The sequence below is a fragment of the Cajanus cajan genome, chromosome 5, assembly GCF_000230855.2.
Source record: "Cajanus cajan strain Asha chromosome 5, NIPB_CcT2T_4, whole genome shotgun sequence".
NCBI lineage: Eukaryota > Viridiplantae > Streptophyta > Magnoliopsida > Fabales > Fabaceae > Cajanus > Cajanus cajan.
In genome coordinates, this window is record NC_138521.1 from 59,434,232 (window position 1) to 59,455,881 (window position 21,650).

General features: G+C 30.3%; 2 protein-coding genes across 3 annotated transcripts; both read right to left on the reverse strand.

Annotated features, from left to right (window-relative positions):
• Positions 1-3,805: 3,805 nt before the first annotated feature.
• LOC109807911 (putative aldehyde dehydrogenase) lies at positions 3,806-11,589 on the reverse strand. The gene is made up of 16 exons (XM_083075499.1): positions 11,363-11,589; positions 10,335-10,414; positions 9,826-9,929; positions 9,390-9,457; positions 8,738-8,795; positions 8,480-8,593; positions 8,087-8,170; positions 7,180-7,284; positions 6,693-6,806; positions 6,297-6,428; positions 6,120-6,209; positions 5,888-5,977; positions 4,995-5,204; positions 4,787-4,897; positions 4,247-4,326; positions 3,806-4,164 (listed from the first exon to the last, which is right to left on the reverse strand). The coding sequence occupies exons 1-16, from the start codon at positions 11,443-11,445 to the stop codon at positions 4,026-4,028; spliced, it is 1,662 nt and encodes a 553-aa protein (XP_082931625.1). The 5' UTR covers positions 11,446-11,589; the 3' UTR covers positions 3,806-4,025.
• A 1,937-nt stretch (positions 11,590-13,526) lies between these two features.
• LOC109808399 (putative aldehyde dehydrogenase) lies at positions 13,527-20,738 on the reverse strand. 2 transcript variants are annotated; one of them, XM_020371394.3, is made up of 16 exons: positions 20,561-20,738; positions 19,516-19,598; positions 18,999-19,102; positions 18,620-18,687; positions 17,928-17,985; positions 17,625-17,738; positions 17,268-17,351; positions 16,423-16,527; positions 16,153-16,266; positions 15,843-15,974; positions 15,617-15,706; positions 15,377-15,466; positions 14,706-14,915; positions 14,485-14,595; positions 13,957-14,036; positions 13,527-13,876 (listed from the first exon to the last, which is right to left on the reverse strand). In XM_020371394.3, the coding sequence occupies exons 1-16, from the start codon at positions 20,641-20,643 to the stop codon at positions 13,738-13,740; spliced, it is 1,665 nt and encodes a 554-aa protein (XP_020226983.1). In that variant the 5' UTR covers positions 20,644-20,738; the 3' UTR covers positions 13,527-13,737. The 2 variants fall into 2 exon arrangements, with proteins under 2 accessions (XP_020226983.1, XP_020226984.1); XM_020371395.3 differs by having other exon boundaries at positions 19,516-19,595; positions 20,561-20,737.
• Between the last annotated feature and the right edge of the window lie 912 nt (positions 20,739-21,650).

The following is a 21,650-nucleotide window of genomic DNA, read 5'->3' on the forward strand; positions in this document are numbered from 1 at the left end:
AACTAGATTCTGTACACGCTATAATTTTTATTTTTATTTTTCATTTTTGGAATACTATTATTAATATAGTTTATATATTATAATGATATTTTTATTTTTCTTTAAATTATAGGATTACTTTATTATTACTTTTTATTTTTATATTTTATTATATTGTTTATATATAAATTTAAATATATTTTAAGTATTTTTAGTTTAGCCATTCTTTTGCATTCAGTTTTTATCCATTTTTCTAATTAATTTTCCGTTAATATAATTAGCATTTGTTGTCACACATAATTAACGTCTTGTAAACAATAACTTTTATATTAAAACATGTTCTAATTTAGACATACTTTTTAATAAGTATTTTTAAGATAATAAAATAATAAGATAAATATCATCTATTTAATGAAATCTTGGTATATAATTTTTGTGTGTGCGAAAACCTTCACACCAATAGTAATCCAATATTACCAGAAAAATTAGTTTTTATACCAATAAATACTCATAACAGGAAAAAAAAATACTTAAAACTCAATTTTTTGAAACTACTAAAGTCTTATTCAATATAGCTATTAGTTTTAATATTTAAAAATTTTAAAAATTAAAACAAGAGAGATATTTTAGTTTTAAATTTTAGGTACAATTTTACTTTTAAATTTTGGGTACAATTTTTTCAGATATAAAAAGTTATATTTTTTCTTTGAAAAGTTTTTGACCACAAGAAAATGCCCGTGAGGAGGGTCTTATTACAAAGTATGCTGTTTTGAAACTAACCCTATCATTGTAATTCTTTCACAAATTATATATTTTTAAATTCCTATTAAATAAAAATTACATAAACAATAGTGATAAAAAATAATAATTTTAAAAATAATAACAATAATAGTAATATTTATTTTCATAATAATAATATTTTTTATCATCATAATAATAATAATCTATAGTTATTGTAATGACTATATCCATTTTCACATTTTTTTAATTAATTTGTCTTTAAATTTTCTTTATAAATTGTACTACTATATGTTTTAACTACTTATACAAAACTTATCTCATTAAAATATATTTATGAATCTATTTACATTTAAAAAAAATGTATAAATACATTATAGATTTTGTTACACAGATGTGAATTAAATAATCTGTATTAATATATGATGTTTTGTAAATATTTTATTGAGTTTTATATTATAATTATTTTCTATTTAATTGTGTCATTATTAATATAACAAATGTAATAAAATTATTGTGATGCAATACATTTAATTTCACCAAGTCATCTATAATTTTAATATTTAATGGTATAAATTATCATATTTAAGCTGTAAAGATTAAGTTTTTTTATAGAATCTCAAAGCTTATGAAATATTGAGAATTTTGAAGTTGATCCACTATCATTAAAAGAAAATTTCACTATTATTCAAATTAAAGGCTATGTGTCAAGGAGTGGCCGAAGAAAAATAAAGTCATCACTTCCTTGAATTCAATACTTGTAGATCACATTTTCATTAAAAAAAAATCATGTACTTTGAAGTACCTAATAAAGTGTGGAATAAAATCTAAGATGAATTTAAGGATAATAACAAAGTGAAATCTTTTAGGCTCCTCGTAATAGAGAGAGAATTTGAGTTGATAAAAAAGAAGGATAAGGAATATGTTAAAAATTATTTTGACATGTTAATAATATTGTAAATCATATGTGCCGTCTTAATGATACAACATTTATAGATCAGAAGTTTTTAAAAAATATTATAGTTTTGATATATGAAAAGTTTGAAGTTAATATTTCTACAAAATAGTTAGCCAACAAGTTATTGAGAATATATTTAAATATCTTTAACTTAAAAATAAATAATTTAATTTTTTAAACTTATTTTTTATGTTTCAAAATCTTTAAGGTGTTATTTAGATTTAAAAATATTATCAATTTGTTTCCCTTTTTTAAGAATAGAATGCTATTACAATTTAGTTCCAAATATAAAAGCTAATAAATAAAAGTTTGATAAACTCATTTGCATAAAAATTTTCAACCAACGATAGTTACAGATCGACTGAAATCGGTTTCTAGTTCAATGAATATGAAATATCATTAGTTGTACAAAAAAAATATAATTTCTATTTTTTTTAAAGAAATTCTCTACAAAAGAAAATCTAACTTAAGTCTCGAGTTCAAGAGCATAAGGTATCAATAAGAAGTGACAGAATTTTTGTGTTTTTCAAGAAAAAAAAAATACCAGATGTTAGTTTCAAAATGCACAATCTTTTAATAACAACAAAGGAAAAAACTTAAGGTTCTCCAAGAAAATAAGAGTTTTACCTTATTCTCGTTGCCAAAGAAAAAATCATGTTAAAGAAGGATTGTTGGTACGAAGAGAAACCTTTCTTTTACTTTAATTTTTATAATAAATATGGCTACTTGCCTACGTATTAGTAAAAGCAAAGCTAAACAAGTTATGAATTTGGGTGTTGATAGATTTTGGAGATTAATCACATATTATTTAAAGTGTGTGATTTAACTTATAAAAATGTTAAGATTTGTAAATAGCGATTTAAAATTAGTAGTACACCAATAAGGTGTAACATAGTTTGAAAACAACTTTGACCTTTATGTGATTAAAAGTTTGATCCCTAATAAACAAAAAATACTATTAGACTTGATACGTAAATAAATGATGGTTGTTCCTTTTTAATAATCTAGAATAGGTAACATCTTTTTTAATGATTTATGATAACTCTAATATTATCTTAAAATAATAAATTTAAGTCTAATTCAATCCTACCAAACAATTTGTAAGGTAAGAATTGTTCTCTACTTAAATACTTTTTAATCATCTTATCTTTAATCAACGTGAGATTTGAATTTTTCTCAATACAGTATCTTTAAGAATTAGTCCTTAGCTTATAACTAAAAGATAACTTAGTTTACACAAAAAAAAAATAAATAAAAAATAAATAAAAAATAAAAAAAAAAATATATATATATATATATATATATATATATATATATATATATATATATATATATCATACTTTAAGCAATAATTGAAACTAGATGAAATTTGCAACTACATCAAGTCTCTTCGTGCAAACTACCAAGTAAGTTATTTGAAACTTTGTTATTTTAAATACTACTACCTTATCTGTACCTAACAATTTATTTCATATTTGGTTTGATACTATTATTTTAATCTATCTAATACAAGCTAAATATTTATTATATATAACTTGAATTATTTAATTTAATTTAACTTTTCTCCTATATTTATAAAAAAAGAAAGAGTTCATTCAACCTTGCTCTCAATATGATACATTGGCTTTGACTGCCGAAAGCATTACATGATTTACATCTTTGATGAACAAATGATTTATTTATTAGAAATAGAAAATTACTAGCGCAGAAGCAGAGGACAGAAGTAATAAAAACTAGAGAAATGTAAAGCAAATAGCAAGACAAGTGTAAAACTAGTCCCAAGACAGAAGTGATGGCAGGTTTAAGCAACAGAAACTACAGACAAAGATATAGCAGTGCGGAGGAGGGGAAAGGAGAGGCTAGAAAGAGGGCATGCCACGTGATTCAATAATTAATTGTTCATGTTGGTTCCTGCTGATTGGGATGACACATGGATACTTGCATGCACTTAACATGTTAAATCGGTAATGTTAACAACATCAACTGGTGGAAGTTATGCTTTGGACTAACGTTATATAGCGTCTCAAACCACCAGTAACCAAAAATGATGATTCACACATTATTTATTCTTTTATGAGCAAATGATTTATCAGCATAAGCACGTCAAATATATTTAGTTATAGAAAAGGGTAATCAAAACTCAATTTCCATAAAAGCACTAGGGTGGCCTAGTGATTAGGCGAAGACTTACATTCGATCATCATCACAAGCGTTCTAATCTGTTTTACTTTTCCATAAATTTATTAAAATCTAAAAACATCAAAGATGGACTTTGAAATACCCTACATGCTAACATACTTCCTCCCCTTCTACATTCCTAATCTCATTATTCCAACATAGGACTTCCTTTTCAAGTGGATGGAGGAATTTTCCAATCCTTTGGCACTGGCCCAACATCATATATTATTTCTCTGTGACAAGACCAAACAAGTTTTATAGCCTCCGGTGTTCCAATTCCTGCACCTCTAGCGTCTCCAGCAGGTCCAAACCTGCAATACAATTATTTTTCTCAACAAATTGAAACATCATTTCTTACTTTTGTACACGTAAAACGAACTCAAAAAAATTTACCAATGATTCTGAGGAGCACCGGTTGTCCTTGCTCTTAGACCAGCATAAGTTGTACCATTTACTGTGTTGCCAATCACTTCCTGCAAATGTGTATTTAATCACAAATAATCTTATCAAATAAAGAACCTAACACAAAACAAAGCACATTCATGATCAATATTTCAGAAGATATGATACCCTTCTGTATGATTAGCTTACAAGTAGCATGATGGATATGAGAGAAACGCGAGTCATCCCAATTTTTGAAGAGTTAAACTCTATTTAATTACCACTAAAGATCTTGTGGGCAATTGATCTTATATGCAGAATAAAATTTTCGATGTGCAGTATATATATGGGATCCAATCCCCTAAGCAACACTAATTTTGTTTCATAAATGAAATGTGATTTAAAAAACAAAGTAATTAATGATTTAATAACCAAAATGGCAACGAGAAAAATGAATAGAAGTCATACTAAAAAATCGACAACTTGTGCCATGCTCATATACCTGCACTCATGCTCGGTAATAAGTTTTAGTTATAAAAAATAAAATCTTACCTGTAAAAATAAAGGATCACTGGAAACTACAGCAGCTGTTAAATGGTTATGCATCCTTTCCACAGCATCCAACACAACTGATAGTTGACTGTTCTTGTAGTCAGTAATAACCTGGAAACATAAATAGAAATTATTTCTCACAAAAAGAGCATACTAGTATCATTTTTTTTTATAAAAAAAAAAAAAAACCTTTTAAAATTCCCCATACCTGAAAGGGTCCAAATATTTCTTTTGTCACAAGCTCAAAATTCCTATCCTTCATAATTTCCTCAAGAGGGACATAAACAGCCGTTGGTTTAATAGCACCATAAATAGACGGAATTGAATGGTTCTCTAAAGGACTACCCCCAAAGAGCAGCTTTGATCCTGGTATCTCAAGCAATTTATTCGTGTGTTCAAGCATTGTATCAGTCGTAACCTGCAAATATGAGAAGAAAAATTAATAATTTCAGATGAACTAAACTTGTCATTGCATGAAATGAAGCACATAATTATTCTGCCTCAGGAACACCAACATATTAATAACTAAATAAATATTATAACATCCTGTTTGAGCGCAGGAAGAAATGGTTTATCAAAAAGCTATTTATTTTTGGATATATAAGATTCAAGGTCCACCAACAATGTCTAACCATTGATGCAAAATCAATATCAGCTAAGGCATAAACTTAGAATTTGACCAATCATCCCACAAGTATCATTAATCAAATATAAATGAATAAACACAAATCAGTGTCCAATTTTTCTTTTAGTCTGTCAATGAATGTACTGAAGACTGCTCTTGTAAGTAGAGACTTATTCAGTTATCCTCCGATACCCCCACACCCCCTCCCTTCTTTAATCATTAGATTCCTTTCAAAAAAGCATAGATACCTTCTCCATATTGTAAATGTGACGTAAAAGGTTGAAATGTGACATAAAAGGGACGATAATTGCAACTACTGCATTTTTCATATTAAGTTCTCACAATTAACACTAGGATCCAGTGATATAATTTAAGTTAATAAATCTTAAAAAGCAGTTTCAACTTTTATCACCTTAAATTGTTAAATCCTAGTTCAATAAGCTAAAAGGGGCAAATGGCACACATGCAAGACTTACTGTTAGGACTGGGCCGATTGTCAAGTCTTCTAGCTTTCTTCTCTGAGCAAGATCTTTCAACTTAGATAGCAAAGAAGTTTTAGACCAGTTCTAAACAAGGGAAATTCGAAACCTGAAGTTAGTAAAAACTGGCATCTTACAAAATAAATAACTAATGCACATCTTCACCCTAGTTATTGACAACATTTAAACATGAACAAGTTCTCAAAATGACCTATGTCACATCACAGACCTCATGCATAAATAACAATGATTGTGCCGAGCATTTCTGACCACTGCATGCATATGCATCCTGATCACAGACCCACGCTATGTAATCTTCCTGAAACCCAAGAAAACATACAAAAACAATTATAGAACTGAAAATGAGTCAGTACCTTTATGATATCCACAAAAAATTGTAAGAAACCTGCTGAACATCAGGGCCCAGTATCTTCCAGTCAAATCCAGCATCTTCCAATTTAACACGGCCCTTCAAATCAAGGGCCAACTTCTCTGCCACTCTTGAACTACCAGTAAAAAGGGTCATTCGTGGATTTGCCTGTAAATATGATACCATATTACCATTATCATAATAAAAGCAACATGTAACCACATGCAGGTACTGATAAATGATTAGCATAAAATAAAGGAGTTCAAAAGCCAATAAGATCTAACAAGACCAAAAAAACAGAGGTCAATATGAGTTAACATTGAGATCATCATGAAATGGAAGCATAAAAGTAAATTGCAATCTATCAGGAATAATACTATGCTATGCAGAGTCAACGCCTTGGATGGGGAAAAGAAGTAGCAAACAACCAACCTCCATCAAGAGCTTGTTCATTGTCTTCCCATCAGAATTTATGAAGTCCACATCTTCCACAGGTAAGCCACATGCATGAAGCAGGCGCAACATTTGTTCCATAACAATGCTCACCTACAACAATTTTATGTCAATAATTCAGAATTATAACTGCAGACAGATATGAATTTTAAAGGCGAACAAAATTAATGTTTCCAAAATCCCATAGATGAAAATCAAAATACTGTGAAAGAGCGATAGATACAAGTTATACAATGGTTTCTTTAACTGAATTACGATACCAACCAAATGAAATGATATTGCGTGGCAGGAAAAATACATGCCCCCAACCCCCTCCACACGCACAGGGAAAAAAATCATTGCATCACAATTTTTTCTCCACAATTGATTGTGATCAAAATTTCATGCAGCCTATAATCTAGCCCACAATTTTGTATTAGATGCAATGTCATAAAAGTATGCCACAACTAGAGCCAAAAGAACTCACCTTGCTATCAACTTTAAGGACTGGCTTGTTGCCCATATATAGTGCACCCATCAATTGAAGGACTGGAATCTCTAAGGGAAAATTAAAAGGAGTAATAATTGCTACCTGCAGAATTCACCTTCAGCTTTAAGATTCCATCAATAGGCAAAGGTGAATATTTAGGGTGTGAAAAGAGCCAAATATTTCTTTACTAAACCAGACACTCATGAAAAAACTGCAAAACATCTCTGCACAGCATCATTAAACACTAATCTAAACAAAATTTAATTCAAAATCAGAAAGCATCTAATTCTTTTTTATCTATTTTCTTAAGTAGAATTCACATCTATAGGGCATGAAACTTTTTTGTGGAGGGCAAAAAACTATTTCTGATAAAGATAGCACTTAACTTGTAAAAGACTTGGGTTTTCTTGCAGGCAAGAATACCTGAGACAGGGTTTTGACTTTCCATCATATTTAACTAATTGAAACCTCAGGAAGTATTTTTTTTTTTTTTTTTTGGGTATAAAAGGACATCATTATTTTACTTAATAACCAAAGGGAAATTAGCCACTCCAGCCAAGATCATCAATTTACATTGCTTGATATATAGACGCAACTAGATTAACATACTAAAGAGTTATACCACCTTCCTTCTTGTTACTAAATCAAAAACACAAATTATTACATATTAATATTACTAGGTTTTATTTTGAAAAACTTGTTTTTATTTTTCATTTCTTACATCTTCTAGTGTACTATATGAATTACTTCCAACAGACTAACCTGCTTGATCACAAGGTAATTGACAATTTTTGCACAATAAACAAGCACCATTGGTGGCAGGATGACATGGACTCATTTTTTGCCTTTAGAATATAGTTTAAAAATTAAAACAAAACAAAATTAAATGAAACAAAATCCTTACGGGACCATATGGCCAACGGAAACCATGACTTTGTTGTCCAAGATGATTTCCAGGTACACCAAAAGACCTTGCCAGGAAACGAACCTGTCAAGATTTTGTTAAAATTAAGCAAGAATAAAGAAGAAATCACTAATGGAATTATATGAGTTTTGAAGCATCCTAGGGAAACCACATAATAATGTCAGTTTTGTGGGTGTATGTGCATGTACCAGGACTAAATTCTTTCACTAACGAATAATCCAGGCATCAATGATAGAATTCACAAAAGGAAATTCATCAGTATTTACCACTCAATGAGCAATTTAGATTATTTCATCATTCCATTACAGAGAATGGCATATTTGTACTTGGGATTTCATTTATTTAGAATTAACATATCTTGTTTTAACATACCTGATCTCCACAAAAATTCTCTAGAAACTTTTGTGTCACATAGACTTCCGCAAAAGCCTGCTGGTAACTCTTTGGAGAAACTCTTTGTATTAACCTTGTAAAGAAATCCGAAACCTGAGAGTCATGCAGCATAAATTATTATAAGTTTTCAATTAAAGAAGAAAAAGTTGATCTTAAATACAACAGTTAACAATACATAATAAAGTAACATTAAAAAGAAATAATAAAATTAGAAAATCTTCCTTTAGTTTGAAATACCTTAGGAAGTGATAGCATGTGAGCTGCTTTAGTAGATACGTCTCCCAACATGAGATATCTGCAAAAGATTTGTAGCAAAACACCACATTAAATTTCATAAAGATAACCAAAATAAGAACATAAAAACTGATATCATGCTCTAAAGCATAATATACTTGTAACTAAAATACCAAAATTAGTTGTTTTTTTATTTTTTATTTTGGAGTAAAAATAACAGCTGTGTGACATTAGAAAGTTTATTTATTCTCGTTATTATGATAGGCAGGTTTTAGAATACCAGAGTCCCATGTATTTTAGTTACCCCCTTAGCAGAAGTTTGAGACCAACATGGTTGGAAGTTCATTCTACAATGCAACCTTTGTTATATCAGGAACTATATAAACACAGCTGAAAAGATAAGTACTTGCATTCACATTAAATAATCATGTCAATTGCCATAAAAAATGCCGTATCATATTAAGCATTTGAGCATCCACTCTCTAATGGACAAGACAAGTATAGAGGTAGGTTTATAATGAAGGATGATGTTCTGATCAATTTTTTTTCCCTATGCGGCAAATCATTAATTGATCCAACCAAAAAACAGATTTTCACTTGTTTCTATTTCGATAAAGAAGATGAAGGAGAGATACAAACGACAATCTGCACTTACCTCTCTGGTGCCTTAAAAGGATTGTGCACACCATGTTTGGGACAGCTGGACAAGCTTTCCACAAAAGGCTATTAGTCGAATAAAAAGAAAAAATTTAGTCAAGAGTCTCAAACTAACTATTGAATTCCAACCAAAAATACCAACTCATCTATAGTCTTCAAATTGAAATTCTTAGTATTTTTCTTTTTTCACAAAATGATGAGAATCCCATCTCACACGCAGGTTAAAGCTTCAAACTTGAAGCTTCTATTCAAATAATAGGCGTGGTGGGTGGTGACTAATAAGATAATGCCTCGTCACTTTATATGTCATAGTTTGAAAGGTAAGGGAGTAATAAAAGAATACAATCAAACTAAACCATCACTAAGCAGCAGCTTTTGTATGTATGCAATAAAAGGAACATTTCAAAATAAAATAATTCACTACAGGGATGCACCTGAATGCCTGTTTCATCAATTTCAGAAACTTTAATGAACGAGTCTCCATTTAAAGGATCTACAACTGTATTACAGTTTGAAGATCCTAACCATTTACCTTGCACTGAAAGTGAAGACAATAAAGAACCATTTAGATTAAAGATTAAAGATGGATTTATCAATAAATATGTGAAACAGAATTTTACAACGAGACTAAACTAAGTACCGTTTAGATTTTGATGCAAAGAAGAAAACAAAATTATAGAATATATGTTCAGGAATCTTTCCTTTTCCATCACATTTCAATTTCTTTAATGAAATAATATTTCACAATCTGCTTCTGGATTTGATAAATACTTGGAAAGAAGGTTTGACACCTTGAAAACAGAGCCTTGGAATATAGAGATAGAAAAATATTTAAGTACATTCTATCATGGTAACCCTTTTCAATCTTTAATTACTAACAAAATTCATGAGCACTAATGCCTATCTGCAAAAAACCAAAAAAATGAAAGGTTGCTGGACATACCCAAGTTCAAAACTTCAGCAGGCTTAGAGCCTGATATCTCTTCTGCTTCAATAGTGGCAAAGGATAATGAATGAGCAAACCTGCAAGATGTTGTAAACATGAATTCAGTATTCCAAAAAACACAATAAGACTTGTATTAAAATCTATAGAAATAAAATAAAATAGTAAAATATTTTAGAATTGTATACAATAAATATGACCGAAAACAAAAGAATCACCCGTTCAAGCTGATACTTTTTTCTTTTATCTTTTTATTTTTAAGTGAATGGGATGAAATCAGAAAACGAAATGGCTTTTCCAGCATCCTGTGAGTTAACTAAACAAATAAAATTTAACACAATGCCCCAGCTGCTCTTGATTTGAGTCCTAAAAAGTTGTCTAACCCAATCAGTTTGCCTAAATGTAGTAAGACCAGACTAGCGAATCAAATAGACCTCCAAAAACCAGTAAACTGCTTACAGAAAAATATTTGTTAAGATAGAAATAGATCAGCAAATATTTTATTTTGGTTTATAGAGTTTTACCTAACTAATTTAGGTCACATCAGCTAAATTGCTTATGCCCTTATTCCTTAATCCTGAGTTACTTAGTAAGATCATTTTTTTTATAGAACCAACATTTTAAAATGTTCCATAACAAACAGTACTCTTAGAATTATCCGTGTTTGTCAGTGAATCAACACCAATTATTTTCTGCATTGTTTGATGAGAGAAACCTGAGTACATAAAAAAAAAAATTAATAGTTTGATAAGAAAAGAAAAAAAAAATCATGTTGATTGTTGTCGTATGAATCAAAGTCCCAACGAACAAAATTCAACTGTTTCACTGGTAACCATCGGCAGTTTAGTTCTTCAAAAATCAGAATCACATAACAAGTTTGATATCGAATTAATTAAGGATGAAAATTATCAAATTTCAATAACTATAGGAGGATCAGCTTTACGAATGCAAAACAATCATTAATAATTGAATAAATTGAAATCTATTTTGACAATAATGAATTTTGGGGTAAAAAAAGAAAGAGGTACCTAGAGAAAGCAAAAGTTGCAAAGGCATTGTGGCTGCGTGAAATTGAATCCTTAGTTGCTCTGCTAACCAAAAGCTTGAACATGCTGTTAGATGAGTTTCTAAAACCCTACCTTCACACACACACACACACTTTCACTCTAGTTCAAAATGAAGTGACACTCTCATCTCCTGTTTCTTCTTATAAATAGCAAATTAAAATGAATAAAAAAAGGAGTCGCATTGAAGAGTTTGATGGATTCTGAACGCAATCTTGTAGATTTCATAAGCCACGTGTTGGACACGTACAAGTGAGTCAGTGACATTGTCATATTACCTGGTCTTAACATCACGTGGAGATAGCATTGGTTTCCGTAATGGACTTGGAATGGTTTCTTTTTGGTAGAAAGCAAATTTAGAATGATTGAATTATGGGAAGAAATCAAATTAAGATTCATCAAATCAAAACATTAGCACGTCAATGTGACAAGCCTTCCTAACATAAAATAAAATATTAACCATTTTCATTTCAATGCCATTTTTTTTGTTGGAGTTCAAAGCAAAGGTGAAATAACTTTCATATAACATTTTGTATGAGTAACAAGACTTCTTATACAATCCACAGTACATAATTTAAATTCCATAATCTCACTAATTAATTAATCGTAAATGATGTAATAAAATTTATAACTTAATAGTTTGAATTAAAAAAAATTATTTTTCAAAAAATATAATTCTTTTAAGAACCTCAAATAACTAAAGGCCTTGTGAAGAGTTTATATATAGGCTTTAGGTCACTGCCTCATTTGCCTTTAAAGACAACAATAATCCTTAAGACAGCAATGTCCCTAAGGCTAAAAGTATCTATCATCTGATATTACTGAAACACTAAAATGTCTTGCAATTATAATTTGAGTCCATTTTTTTTTTCACCGATCAATTAGAATAAATTATAATAATTCGCCCCGTCTTTGAATCAGTTGACATTTTTCACAAGGTTTACGAACAGAGGCCATTAATTTCATATCTGTAATTACTTAAATATTCCCTCCAATCATTTTCGACTTTCGTACGACATAGTTTTTTTTTTCTTCCTTTTAATAAATATTGTTTATATTAATTATTTTTATAAAAATATCCTTAATTAAAATCATTTTTCTTAATTTAATTTGGTAGAGTAAATGAATCATTAGTATTAAGAATGGTTTTTATTAAAAATGTAAATTTATAATAAAATTAATATTATCAACAAAATTAATTAAATTTTTTAATTCCATTGAATTAGGTAATAATGTCTTCTAACCCGAAGGAGTAATTTAAAAAAAATAAAATAAAATAAGGTAAATTTGAGACTCGTGCATGTTGAGTGGTTTGGTAAAAGTATCAAGCACACAATAAAAATCTGACATCATACAAAATCAAACTTCTATTATTATAAATTTTAATAATAACATAATTGAAAATGAAACTAAAATTCTAAGTAACAACTCAATCTTTATTATTCCAAAAAAAAAAACCTTAAAAAACAACCTGGATAATTATCATTATTATAATATTTTGTAAATAATATATTTTTTTGACAAGAAAGAAAACAAAGCTCAATGACCATTATATTATATATGAGAAATTTCTTATTAAGTTTCGTTTCACACTCGTGGAGAAATGACAACATCTACAATATATACAGAAACTCATTCATCGGAATATACAACTCATTGAAAGGAAAAATGTGGCTCAACACCAAAACATCACTCATTCACCATGTTAAACCATCCATGGAATCTCCCTTCTCGAAATTGCACAACCATCAAGCCAGCCTCCTCCTTGTACCACCATCATGGAACCACTATCATTCCTTGCAGATACAGCAACCAAAAGCACTCTCAAAAACCAAAGCCTAAGCTCCAAAATTTTCACAACTATTGCATCCCTCATCCACTTAACAAATGTCCTTTCATGATATTGCTTACTTCACATTTTTTTATAAACAGTCACGCATTGTTCACGACTTCCACACACATGCAACACTAAGCGGCTACTTCAATTTGAGATTGTGTAAAAAGAAGCACCTGTCCAATTCTTTAAAATTATTTAGACATGCATTATTTATGCTAGCCTGTTTAGCATTAATAAAATTTGTTTTCTTTTATCACATCAGCACCTCAACCATTGACGAACAGACCGATATTTAGTAATAAAAAAGGCTAATAAAACTCAATTTTCATAAATTTATTCTAAGATCTGAAAAGCTGCCATAGAGGCTGTCAGACTGTGGCAAAACCTGCATGCTAATATACTTCCTCTCCTTTTACATTCCTAATCTCATTGATCCTTTATAAATAGGACCCCGATCTACATTCTAATCTCATCGTTCCTATCATAAACAGGACTTCTTTTTTCATGTTGATGGAGGAATTTCCCAATTCTTTGGCACAGGCCCAACATCATAGATAATTTCTCTATGACAAGACCATACAAGTTTTATAGCTTCGGGTGTTCCAATTCCTGCACCTCTAGCATCACCAGCGGGTCCAAACCTGCGCGAAATTTTTTATTTTCAACAGATTAAAGCATCATTTTTATAACTATGTACAAGTAAAAAAATATATCAATTTACCAGTGATTCTGTGGAGCTCCAGTTGTCCTTGCTCTTAAACCAGCATAAGTAGTGCCATTTACTGATTGGCCAATGACTTCCTGCAAATGCGTGTTTAGTCCCAAATGACCGCATCAGAATCATAGAGACCCAACACAAAATAAAGCAGATTCATGATAATTCTTTCAGAAGATAACACACTCATTTATGTGCCCAGCAGACAAGTAGCATGTTGGATATAATATAAGTGTCGCCATCTAAATTTTGGAGTAGAAATCTAATTGCCATAAAAAATGTTGCAGGCACTTGATCTCATATGCAGAATAATTTTTCGACATGCAGAATAAATTTCGAGTCCTATCCTCTGAACAGCTATAATTTTGTTTACTGAATGAGATGTGAAAACAAGGAATTAATGATTTTATGACCAATTTGGACAATGAGAAAAATTGGCAGGAGTCATACTAAATCGAGACTTGTTAAAAATTGATAAAATTGTTTCATACCACATGCACTTGTACCAAGAAGTTTGAGTTATAAAAGTCTTGCCTGTAAAAACAAAGGATCATTTGAAACTACAGCAGCTGTCAAATGGTTATGCATTCTTTCCACAGCATCCAATACAACTGATAATTGACTGCTTTTGTATTCGGTAATAACCTGGAAACATAAACATAAATTATTTATCTCACAAAAGAGCAAACTAATATTTCTTTTTTCAAAAAAATGCATCAATTTTTTTTTCATGTTCTCCGTCTCCTTTTCCATACCTGGAAGGGTCCAAATATTTCCTTTGTCACAAGCTCAAAATTCTTATTCTTCATAATTTCCTCAAGAGGAACATAGACAGCTGTTGGTTTAATAGCGCCATAAATAGACGGAATTGAATGATCTTCTAAAGGTTGACCCCCGAAGAGCAGCTTTGATCCTGGTATCTCAAGCAATTTATTGATGTGTTCTAGCATTGAATCAGTTGTCACCTGTAACATATGAGATGAAAAATCAAGAATTCCAAATGAACCAAGCTTCATTACACAAAAGACAGCAAGTACATAAAGTGTGTCATACACTCATTCATGCTTTTGTACACGAGGAATGAAGTTGATACTATGCTTATTTGTAGACAATCGGAAGTGATTTATGGTAACGGTGACAACTTTTATTTTACTTTTAGTAATGTCCAAGTATGTTCTTAATTTAGATCTTCAAAATTGCAAGTACTTATTTATAACTATTTTTATCAATTTTTAGATATATCTATATATGTATCTTACAGGTATTATGTGCTATATAGTTTTGGAATAATTGTTTCGTTCTGATACGTATTCTATCTATGCATCATAGACTGCCACAAACTTTGAGCAGGACAGGAAAACAGTGTTAACTGTTAAATCATAGTTCAATTACTAAGAGGGGAAAATGACAGACATGTAATACTTACTGTGAGAACTGGGCCGATAGTCAAGTCTGCTAGCTTTCTTCTCTCAGCAAGATCTTTCAACTTAGATAGCAAGGAAGTTTTAGACCAGTTCTGAAAAAGGGAAATTCAAACCCTGAAGTTAGTAAAAACACAATACATAAAGTGCATCTTGCAAAATAAGTAACCATTGTACATCCATCACCCTTGTTATTGAGAACAATTAAGCATGAACAAGTTCTCAAAATAACCATTGTAACGGACCTCATGCATGAATAACAATGATTGTGCCGAGCACTTCTGGCCACTGCATGCATATGCATCCTGATCACATACCCACGCTACGTAATCTTCCTGAAACCAAGAAAGTAATGTTGATTTCATTACTCACTTTAAAAGAGATAATTCTTTTTATTTTTATCTCTCTCCCTAGTAATAATTTCAGTAGGACAAGTATTTTATTTTGTCATTAAAGAATGAGTCTAAGGACCTGATTGACATCAGGGCCCAATATTTTCCAGTCAAATCCAGCATCTTCCAATTTAACACGGCCCTTCAAATCCACTGCCAACTTCTCTGCCACTCTTGAACTACCAGTAAACAGGGTCATTCGTGGATTTGCCTGCAAATTTACAACTACTTTATGATCCAATATTATATTATAAAAAGAACATGTAACCATATATAGACATTGATATATGATTATCACAAAGAAAATTGGCAATCTTTCAGGAATAATATCATGCACTGCTGAAACAATTCATTGGATGAAGAAAAGAAAAAGGTACCAAATAACCAACCTCTAGTAACAGCTTGTTCATTGTCTTCCCATCAGAATTTATGAAGTCTACATCTTCTACAGGTAAGCCACAAGTATGAAGCAGGCGCAACATTTGTTCCATAACAATGCTCACCTACAACAATGTGAGTCAATAATTCAACATTATAACTGCAGAAAGATTTGAATTTTAAAAGCAAATAAAATTAACTGAATGAAAATACCAACCAAGTTACAATTATTTTCACCACAACTGATTGTGATCATGCAGCCTATAAGCTAATCAACTCACCTTGCTATCAACTTTAAGGACCGGCTTGTTGCCCATATAAAGCGCTCCCATCAATTGAAGGACAGGAATCTCTAAGGGAAAATTAAAAGGAGTAATAATTGCCACCTACAGAGAACACACTTTCAGCTTTAATATTAAAAGATGAGGAGGGGAAGGTGAATGACTGAATGTTTATGGAGTGTGAAAAAATCTAAACATCCGCTTACAAAATCAGACACTCATGAAAAAAATGTATAATACTTTTTTTTATCTGTTTTTTTGAGTTGAAGTCATCTCTATACAACATAAATCTTTTTGTATAAGACAAAATAATAGTTTTGATCAAAGATAGCATTTACCTTACAAAAGACTTGAGTTTTCTTGTAGGCAAAAATACTTGAATCCAGGGTTCTGCCTTATTATCATATGTAACTAATTCAAATCTCAGGCAATATTTCTTTTTCTTTTTCTTTTCTTTTGGGGGATAAAAGATGACCTTTATTTGATTAAAGAACCAAAGGGAAATCATACACTCCAGCCAAGGTCATCAATGTACACTGGCTTGATTGAATAGTCATATTAACCGTTATACCGCAATCCACCTTCATAATAATAAATCAAAGTCACTAAATTATTACATGTTACTATATTTTATTTTGGAAAACTTGGTTTTATTTTTCATCTCTTCCATCTCTTAAAGAGTACACTTAACCGATTATTCACAAAAACTAATCTTCTTGACCACAAGGTAATTAATAATTTTGGCATAACAAATAAAGCACAGTTGCTAAGAGATAACATATACTCATTTTTTGCGTTTAGAACTTAGTATACCAATTAAAAACTAAACAAAACAAAATCCTTACGGGACCATATGGCCAACGAAAACCATGACTTTGTTGTCCAAGGTGATTTCCAGGAACACCAAAGGACCTTGCCAAGAAACGAACCTGTCAAGATTTAGTTAAAATGAAATGAATAAATCACTAAAGAAATTATGTGAGTTTTGCAACATCCTAGGAAAACCATATACAGTAATGTTAGTTTGTGTGTGTGTTTAGGGTTTAAGCATGTATCACCATTGAATTATTCCACTAATGAAGAATTTAAGCATCAATGATAGAAAGGAATTTAGATTCTTCCAATCATTCCATTGCAGAGAATGACATATTTGTACATTATATTTCATTTATTTGGTATTAATGTGTCTTATTTTGATATACCTGATCTCCACAAAAGTTCTCTAGAAACTTTTGTGTCACATAGACTTCCGCAAAAGCCTGCTGGTAACTCTTTGGAGAAACTCTTTGTATTAACCTTGTAAAGAAATCTGAAACCTGAGGGTCATGCAGTATAAATTATTTGAAGTTTCCAATTAAAGTATAAAAGGTTGATCTTGAATACAACAGGGTAAGAATACATAATGAAGTAAGATTAAAAAATAATCCTAAAATTATAAATAAATAAAATTATATTAAAAAAATAAAAAATAAATAAATAAAAAAACTTCCTTTAGTTTGAAATACCTTAGGAAGTGATAGCATGTGAGCTGCCTTAGCAGATATCTCTCCAAACATGAGATATCTGCAAAAGATTTATAGCAAAACAACAAATTAAATTTCATAAAGATTGTCAAACTAAGAACATAAGAATTGATATCATGCTCTAAAGCATAAGATAGTTGTAACTAAAATGCCCAATTCAGTTGCTTTCTTGGAGTGAAAATAACTGTGTGACATATTGACATTAGAAAGTTTATTTATTCTCATTATTATCATAGGAAGCTTTAGAATATCAAATTCCCATATATTTTAGTTACTCCTCTTAGCAAACTATGGAAACATAACTAAAAAGGATGACCTTTGCTATCCAGAAAACTAAATCATCCCCTTTCTATAAAAAAAAAGGAAAAAACTAAAATGCCCTGACATTTGCTATCCAGAAAACTACTGTATCTTTTACCAAAAAAAAAAAAAAAAAGAAGTTGAAACCTCTGAGATTAATCTAGATAATCCACTATCAAAATCCAATTTGCTCAACAGTCAATTACAATGGATAACATGCGGCATAGTGGTTTATATTGAAGGATGAGGTTCCCATCAATTTTTTCGTTTTCACTTATATGACAAACATTAATCCAACAAAGAAAAAATATATTTTTATATGTTTCTATTTCTATAAAGAAAATGAAGAGATACAAAGGACAATCTGCACATACCTCTCAGGTGCCTTGAAAGGATTGTGTACACCATGTTTTGGACAGCTAGACAAGCTTTTCACAAAGGGCTGATAAGTTTAACAAAAGAAAAGATTTAGCCAAGATATCTGCCTCAAACTAACTGTTAAATTCCAACCAAGTACCAACTCATCTATAGTATTCAAATTGAATTTCTTTTATTGCTTTTCTTTTTTCACAAAATGATGATAACCCTTTCTATATATGTCATAGTTTAAATGGTAGTAATAAGAGAATACAGCCTTGAACATATGAAGCCAAATTCTCACTAAGCAGCAGCTCTTATGTGCGCAACAAAAGGAAAATATTTCAAAATAAAATATCAAATTAACAAGACAAATGATTCATTACAGGGATGCACCTGAATGTCTGTTTCAGCGACTTCAGCAACTTTAATAAATGAGTCTCCATTCAAAGGATCCACAACTGTATTCAAGTTTGAAGATCCTACCCATTTTCCTTGCACTGAAAGTGAAGACAATACATTCAGAGTGATAGTCATCAAAGCACACCACAATAAATTTGATCAAAAATATTTTTTTTGATAAATATGTAGCACAGAAATTTATAATAGCAATTAGTACCAATCAGATTTTGATGCATAGAAAAAAAAATACTATGGGAAATAAGTTGACAAATACTTTATTTTCTATTACACTGATGAGCATGATATTTAACTTATTTTTTGGATAAATACTTGAAAAACAGATTTCACTTTCACACATCCCAACCAGAATCATGGAAAATAGAGATGGAAAAAAGGTACTTTATGAACATAACCCTATTGAATCTTCAATCACCAAATTTATCCAAAGTATTATGAAATTCATAAGATTACTAATGTCTATCTGCACAGAACCAAAACATCAAAGGTATACCCAGGTTCAAAACTTCAGCAGGCCTAGAACCAGATATCTCTTCTGCTTCTACAGTTGCAAATGGTAATGAATGAACACACCTGCTACATATTGTACAATGAATAAAATGAATTCAACTCTCAGAAAACACAATGACTTGAGTTAAAAAAACGTAACGAAATAATAAAGTAATAAACTATTTTAGACATATATACAATAAATACGAGCACATAAAAAAGAATCATATTTAAAGTTAATACTTTCACCTTCGTTATTTTAAGTGAATTGGAGGAAATTACAAAATGGCTTTTCTATCACCCTTGTGAGTTATTTAACCAAACAAATATAAAATAATACAAAGTCCAGCCGCTCTGCACTTGAATTTCAAAATAAGTCGGTGAATATGTTCTGCTTTAGTGTTGCTCTGGTTTAGCCCTCCTAATTTATGAACAGCTCAGCTTAGTTCATTAGTTAAATTGCTTATTCCTTACTTACTCGATCATCATTATTTTTTTTTTAATTTATAGAAATAAATGTAAGACGACCTAACCATTGTTGAGTACCAGGGTTATCACACATAACACATGTCTCCATATTGGTGAGATATTGTCCGCTTTAGGGACAAGCCCTCACGATTTTGCTTTTGAATATCAGCCAAAAGGCCTTTCAACCAATGGAGATAACTGTGTGTACATAAACTCATGTTCATCCTCTTGTTTGAACGATGTGAGACTTTGCTTGCATCCCAACAACCATAACATACAAAATAATTTTTTTTGCATAATTTGATGAGAGAAACCTAAATAGTAAATACAAGTAAAATTATGTATTATTTTTTATACTATCCGGTGGATCGAAGGAATCAAAACTCGAATTAGCAGAATTATACGGTAAGTGACGACTATTTCATCTATGTCACAGAACAAGTTGGGTATCAAATCGATTAACAAATAAACTTATTAATTTCCAGGGAGTAAAAGAGGATGAGCATTACGAGAGCAAAACACTTATTGACAAATGAATAAATTAAATGAGAGAAATTTAGGGGAAAATGAAAAGGATATACCTAGAGAAAGTGAAAGAAGCAAAAGCATTGTGGTTGCGTGAAATTGAAATCTTAGATGCTCTACTAACCAAAAGCTTGAACATGCTGTTCGATCAGCTTCTACAACCTTCACTCTCCCTCAGTTAAAAAGTGAAGAGAATAAGAAATGAAAACCCACGTGTTGAACACCTATAAGTGATTACACGTGCAGATTGTATGGGTTTCAATTACAACTTACAGGGAGGGATGTCTCTTTTTCTGTCTTTCTTCAAAATGTTTTTTATTTATTTTTTTAATAAATACTTTTTTATTCTAAAAAATAAATACAATATTCATTCTAGTTGTATTTTTTTGGGCATTAACTTTTTTATTCTAAACAAGTAAATACAATAGTTATGTTTTGTTTGTTCATTTGTTACTTTATTTATAAAAAAAAATAGAATATTTATTAAATATTCTATTTTGTTAATTTGCAGTTTCGTCACCCTTGCAAATGAAAAGAGGACAATCGATTATTTTCTCAAACATTTGTTTTATTAAAACTAATATAAATTAACTAAATTTAACCTTATTTCACGTTTCCTTTTACTTTCCTTTTACTAAATGATAGTCATTTTTATTTTATTTCTTTCTTACTTTTCTTCTATTCTCTTTTTTTCTTACCTTTCTATTTATTTTCTCTCTATCGAACAAAATATTAAGTGGTCTTTTGTTTCACATCATCTTCTTCTATTTTTAGAATATGAAATTGAGAATAATTATTCTCATGCTCGTTATATGGTTTTTAAAAATTTACATTATCTATAAAGACTTTTTGTTTTTTTGTTTTTTTGTTTTTTTTTTTTGCTTAGGAGAGGCTGGTTGCTGAAAACAACAAAATCATAAGCTAGCAAGTATGAGCACGAAAGCTCAATAGCCCATACCATCACTAATGAGAAAATGGGAACAACCATGAAAGGGACTTCTAATAACGTGGAACCATAGGCATGTGAGAATTAATTTCATAGTCCATGCATTATTATACACTACATAGTATGTATATTATATAAGACACTAAAATGTTAGTGGGGCAAGTGCCCCCACACCATTGAACCTAGGTCTGTCACTTATT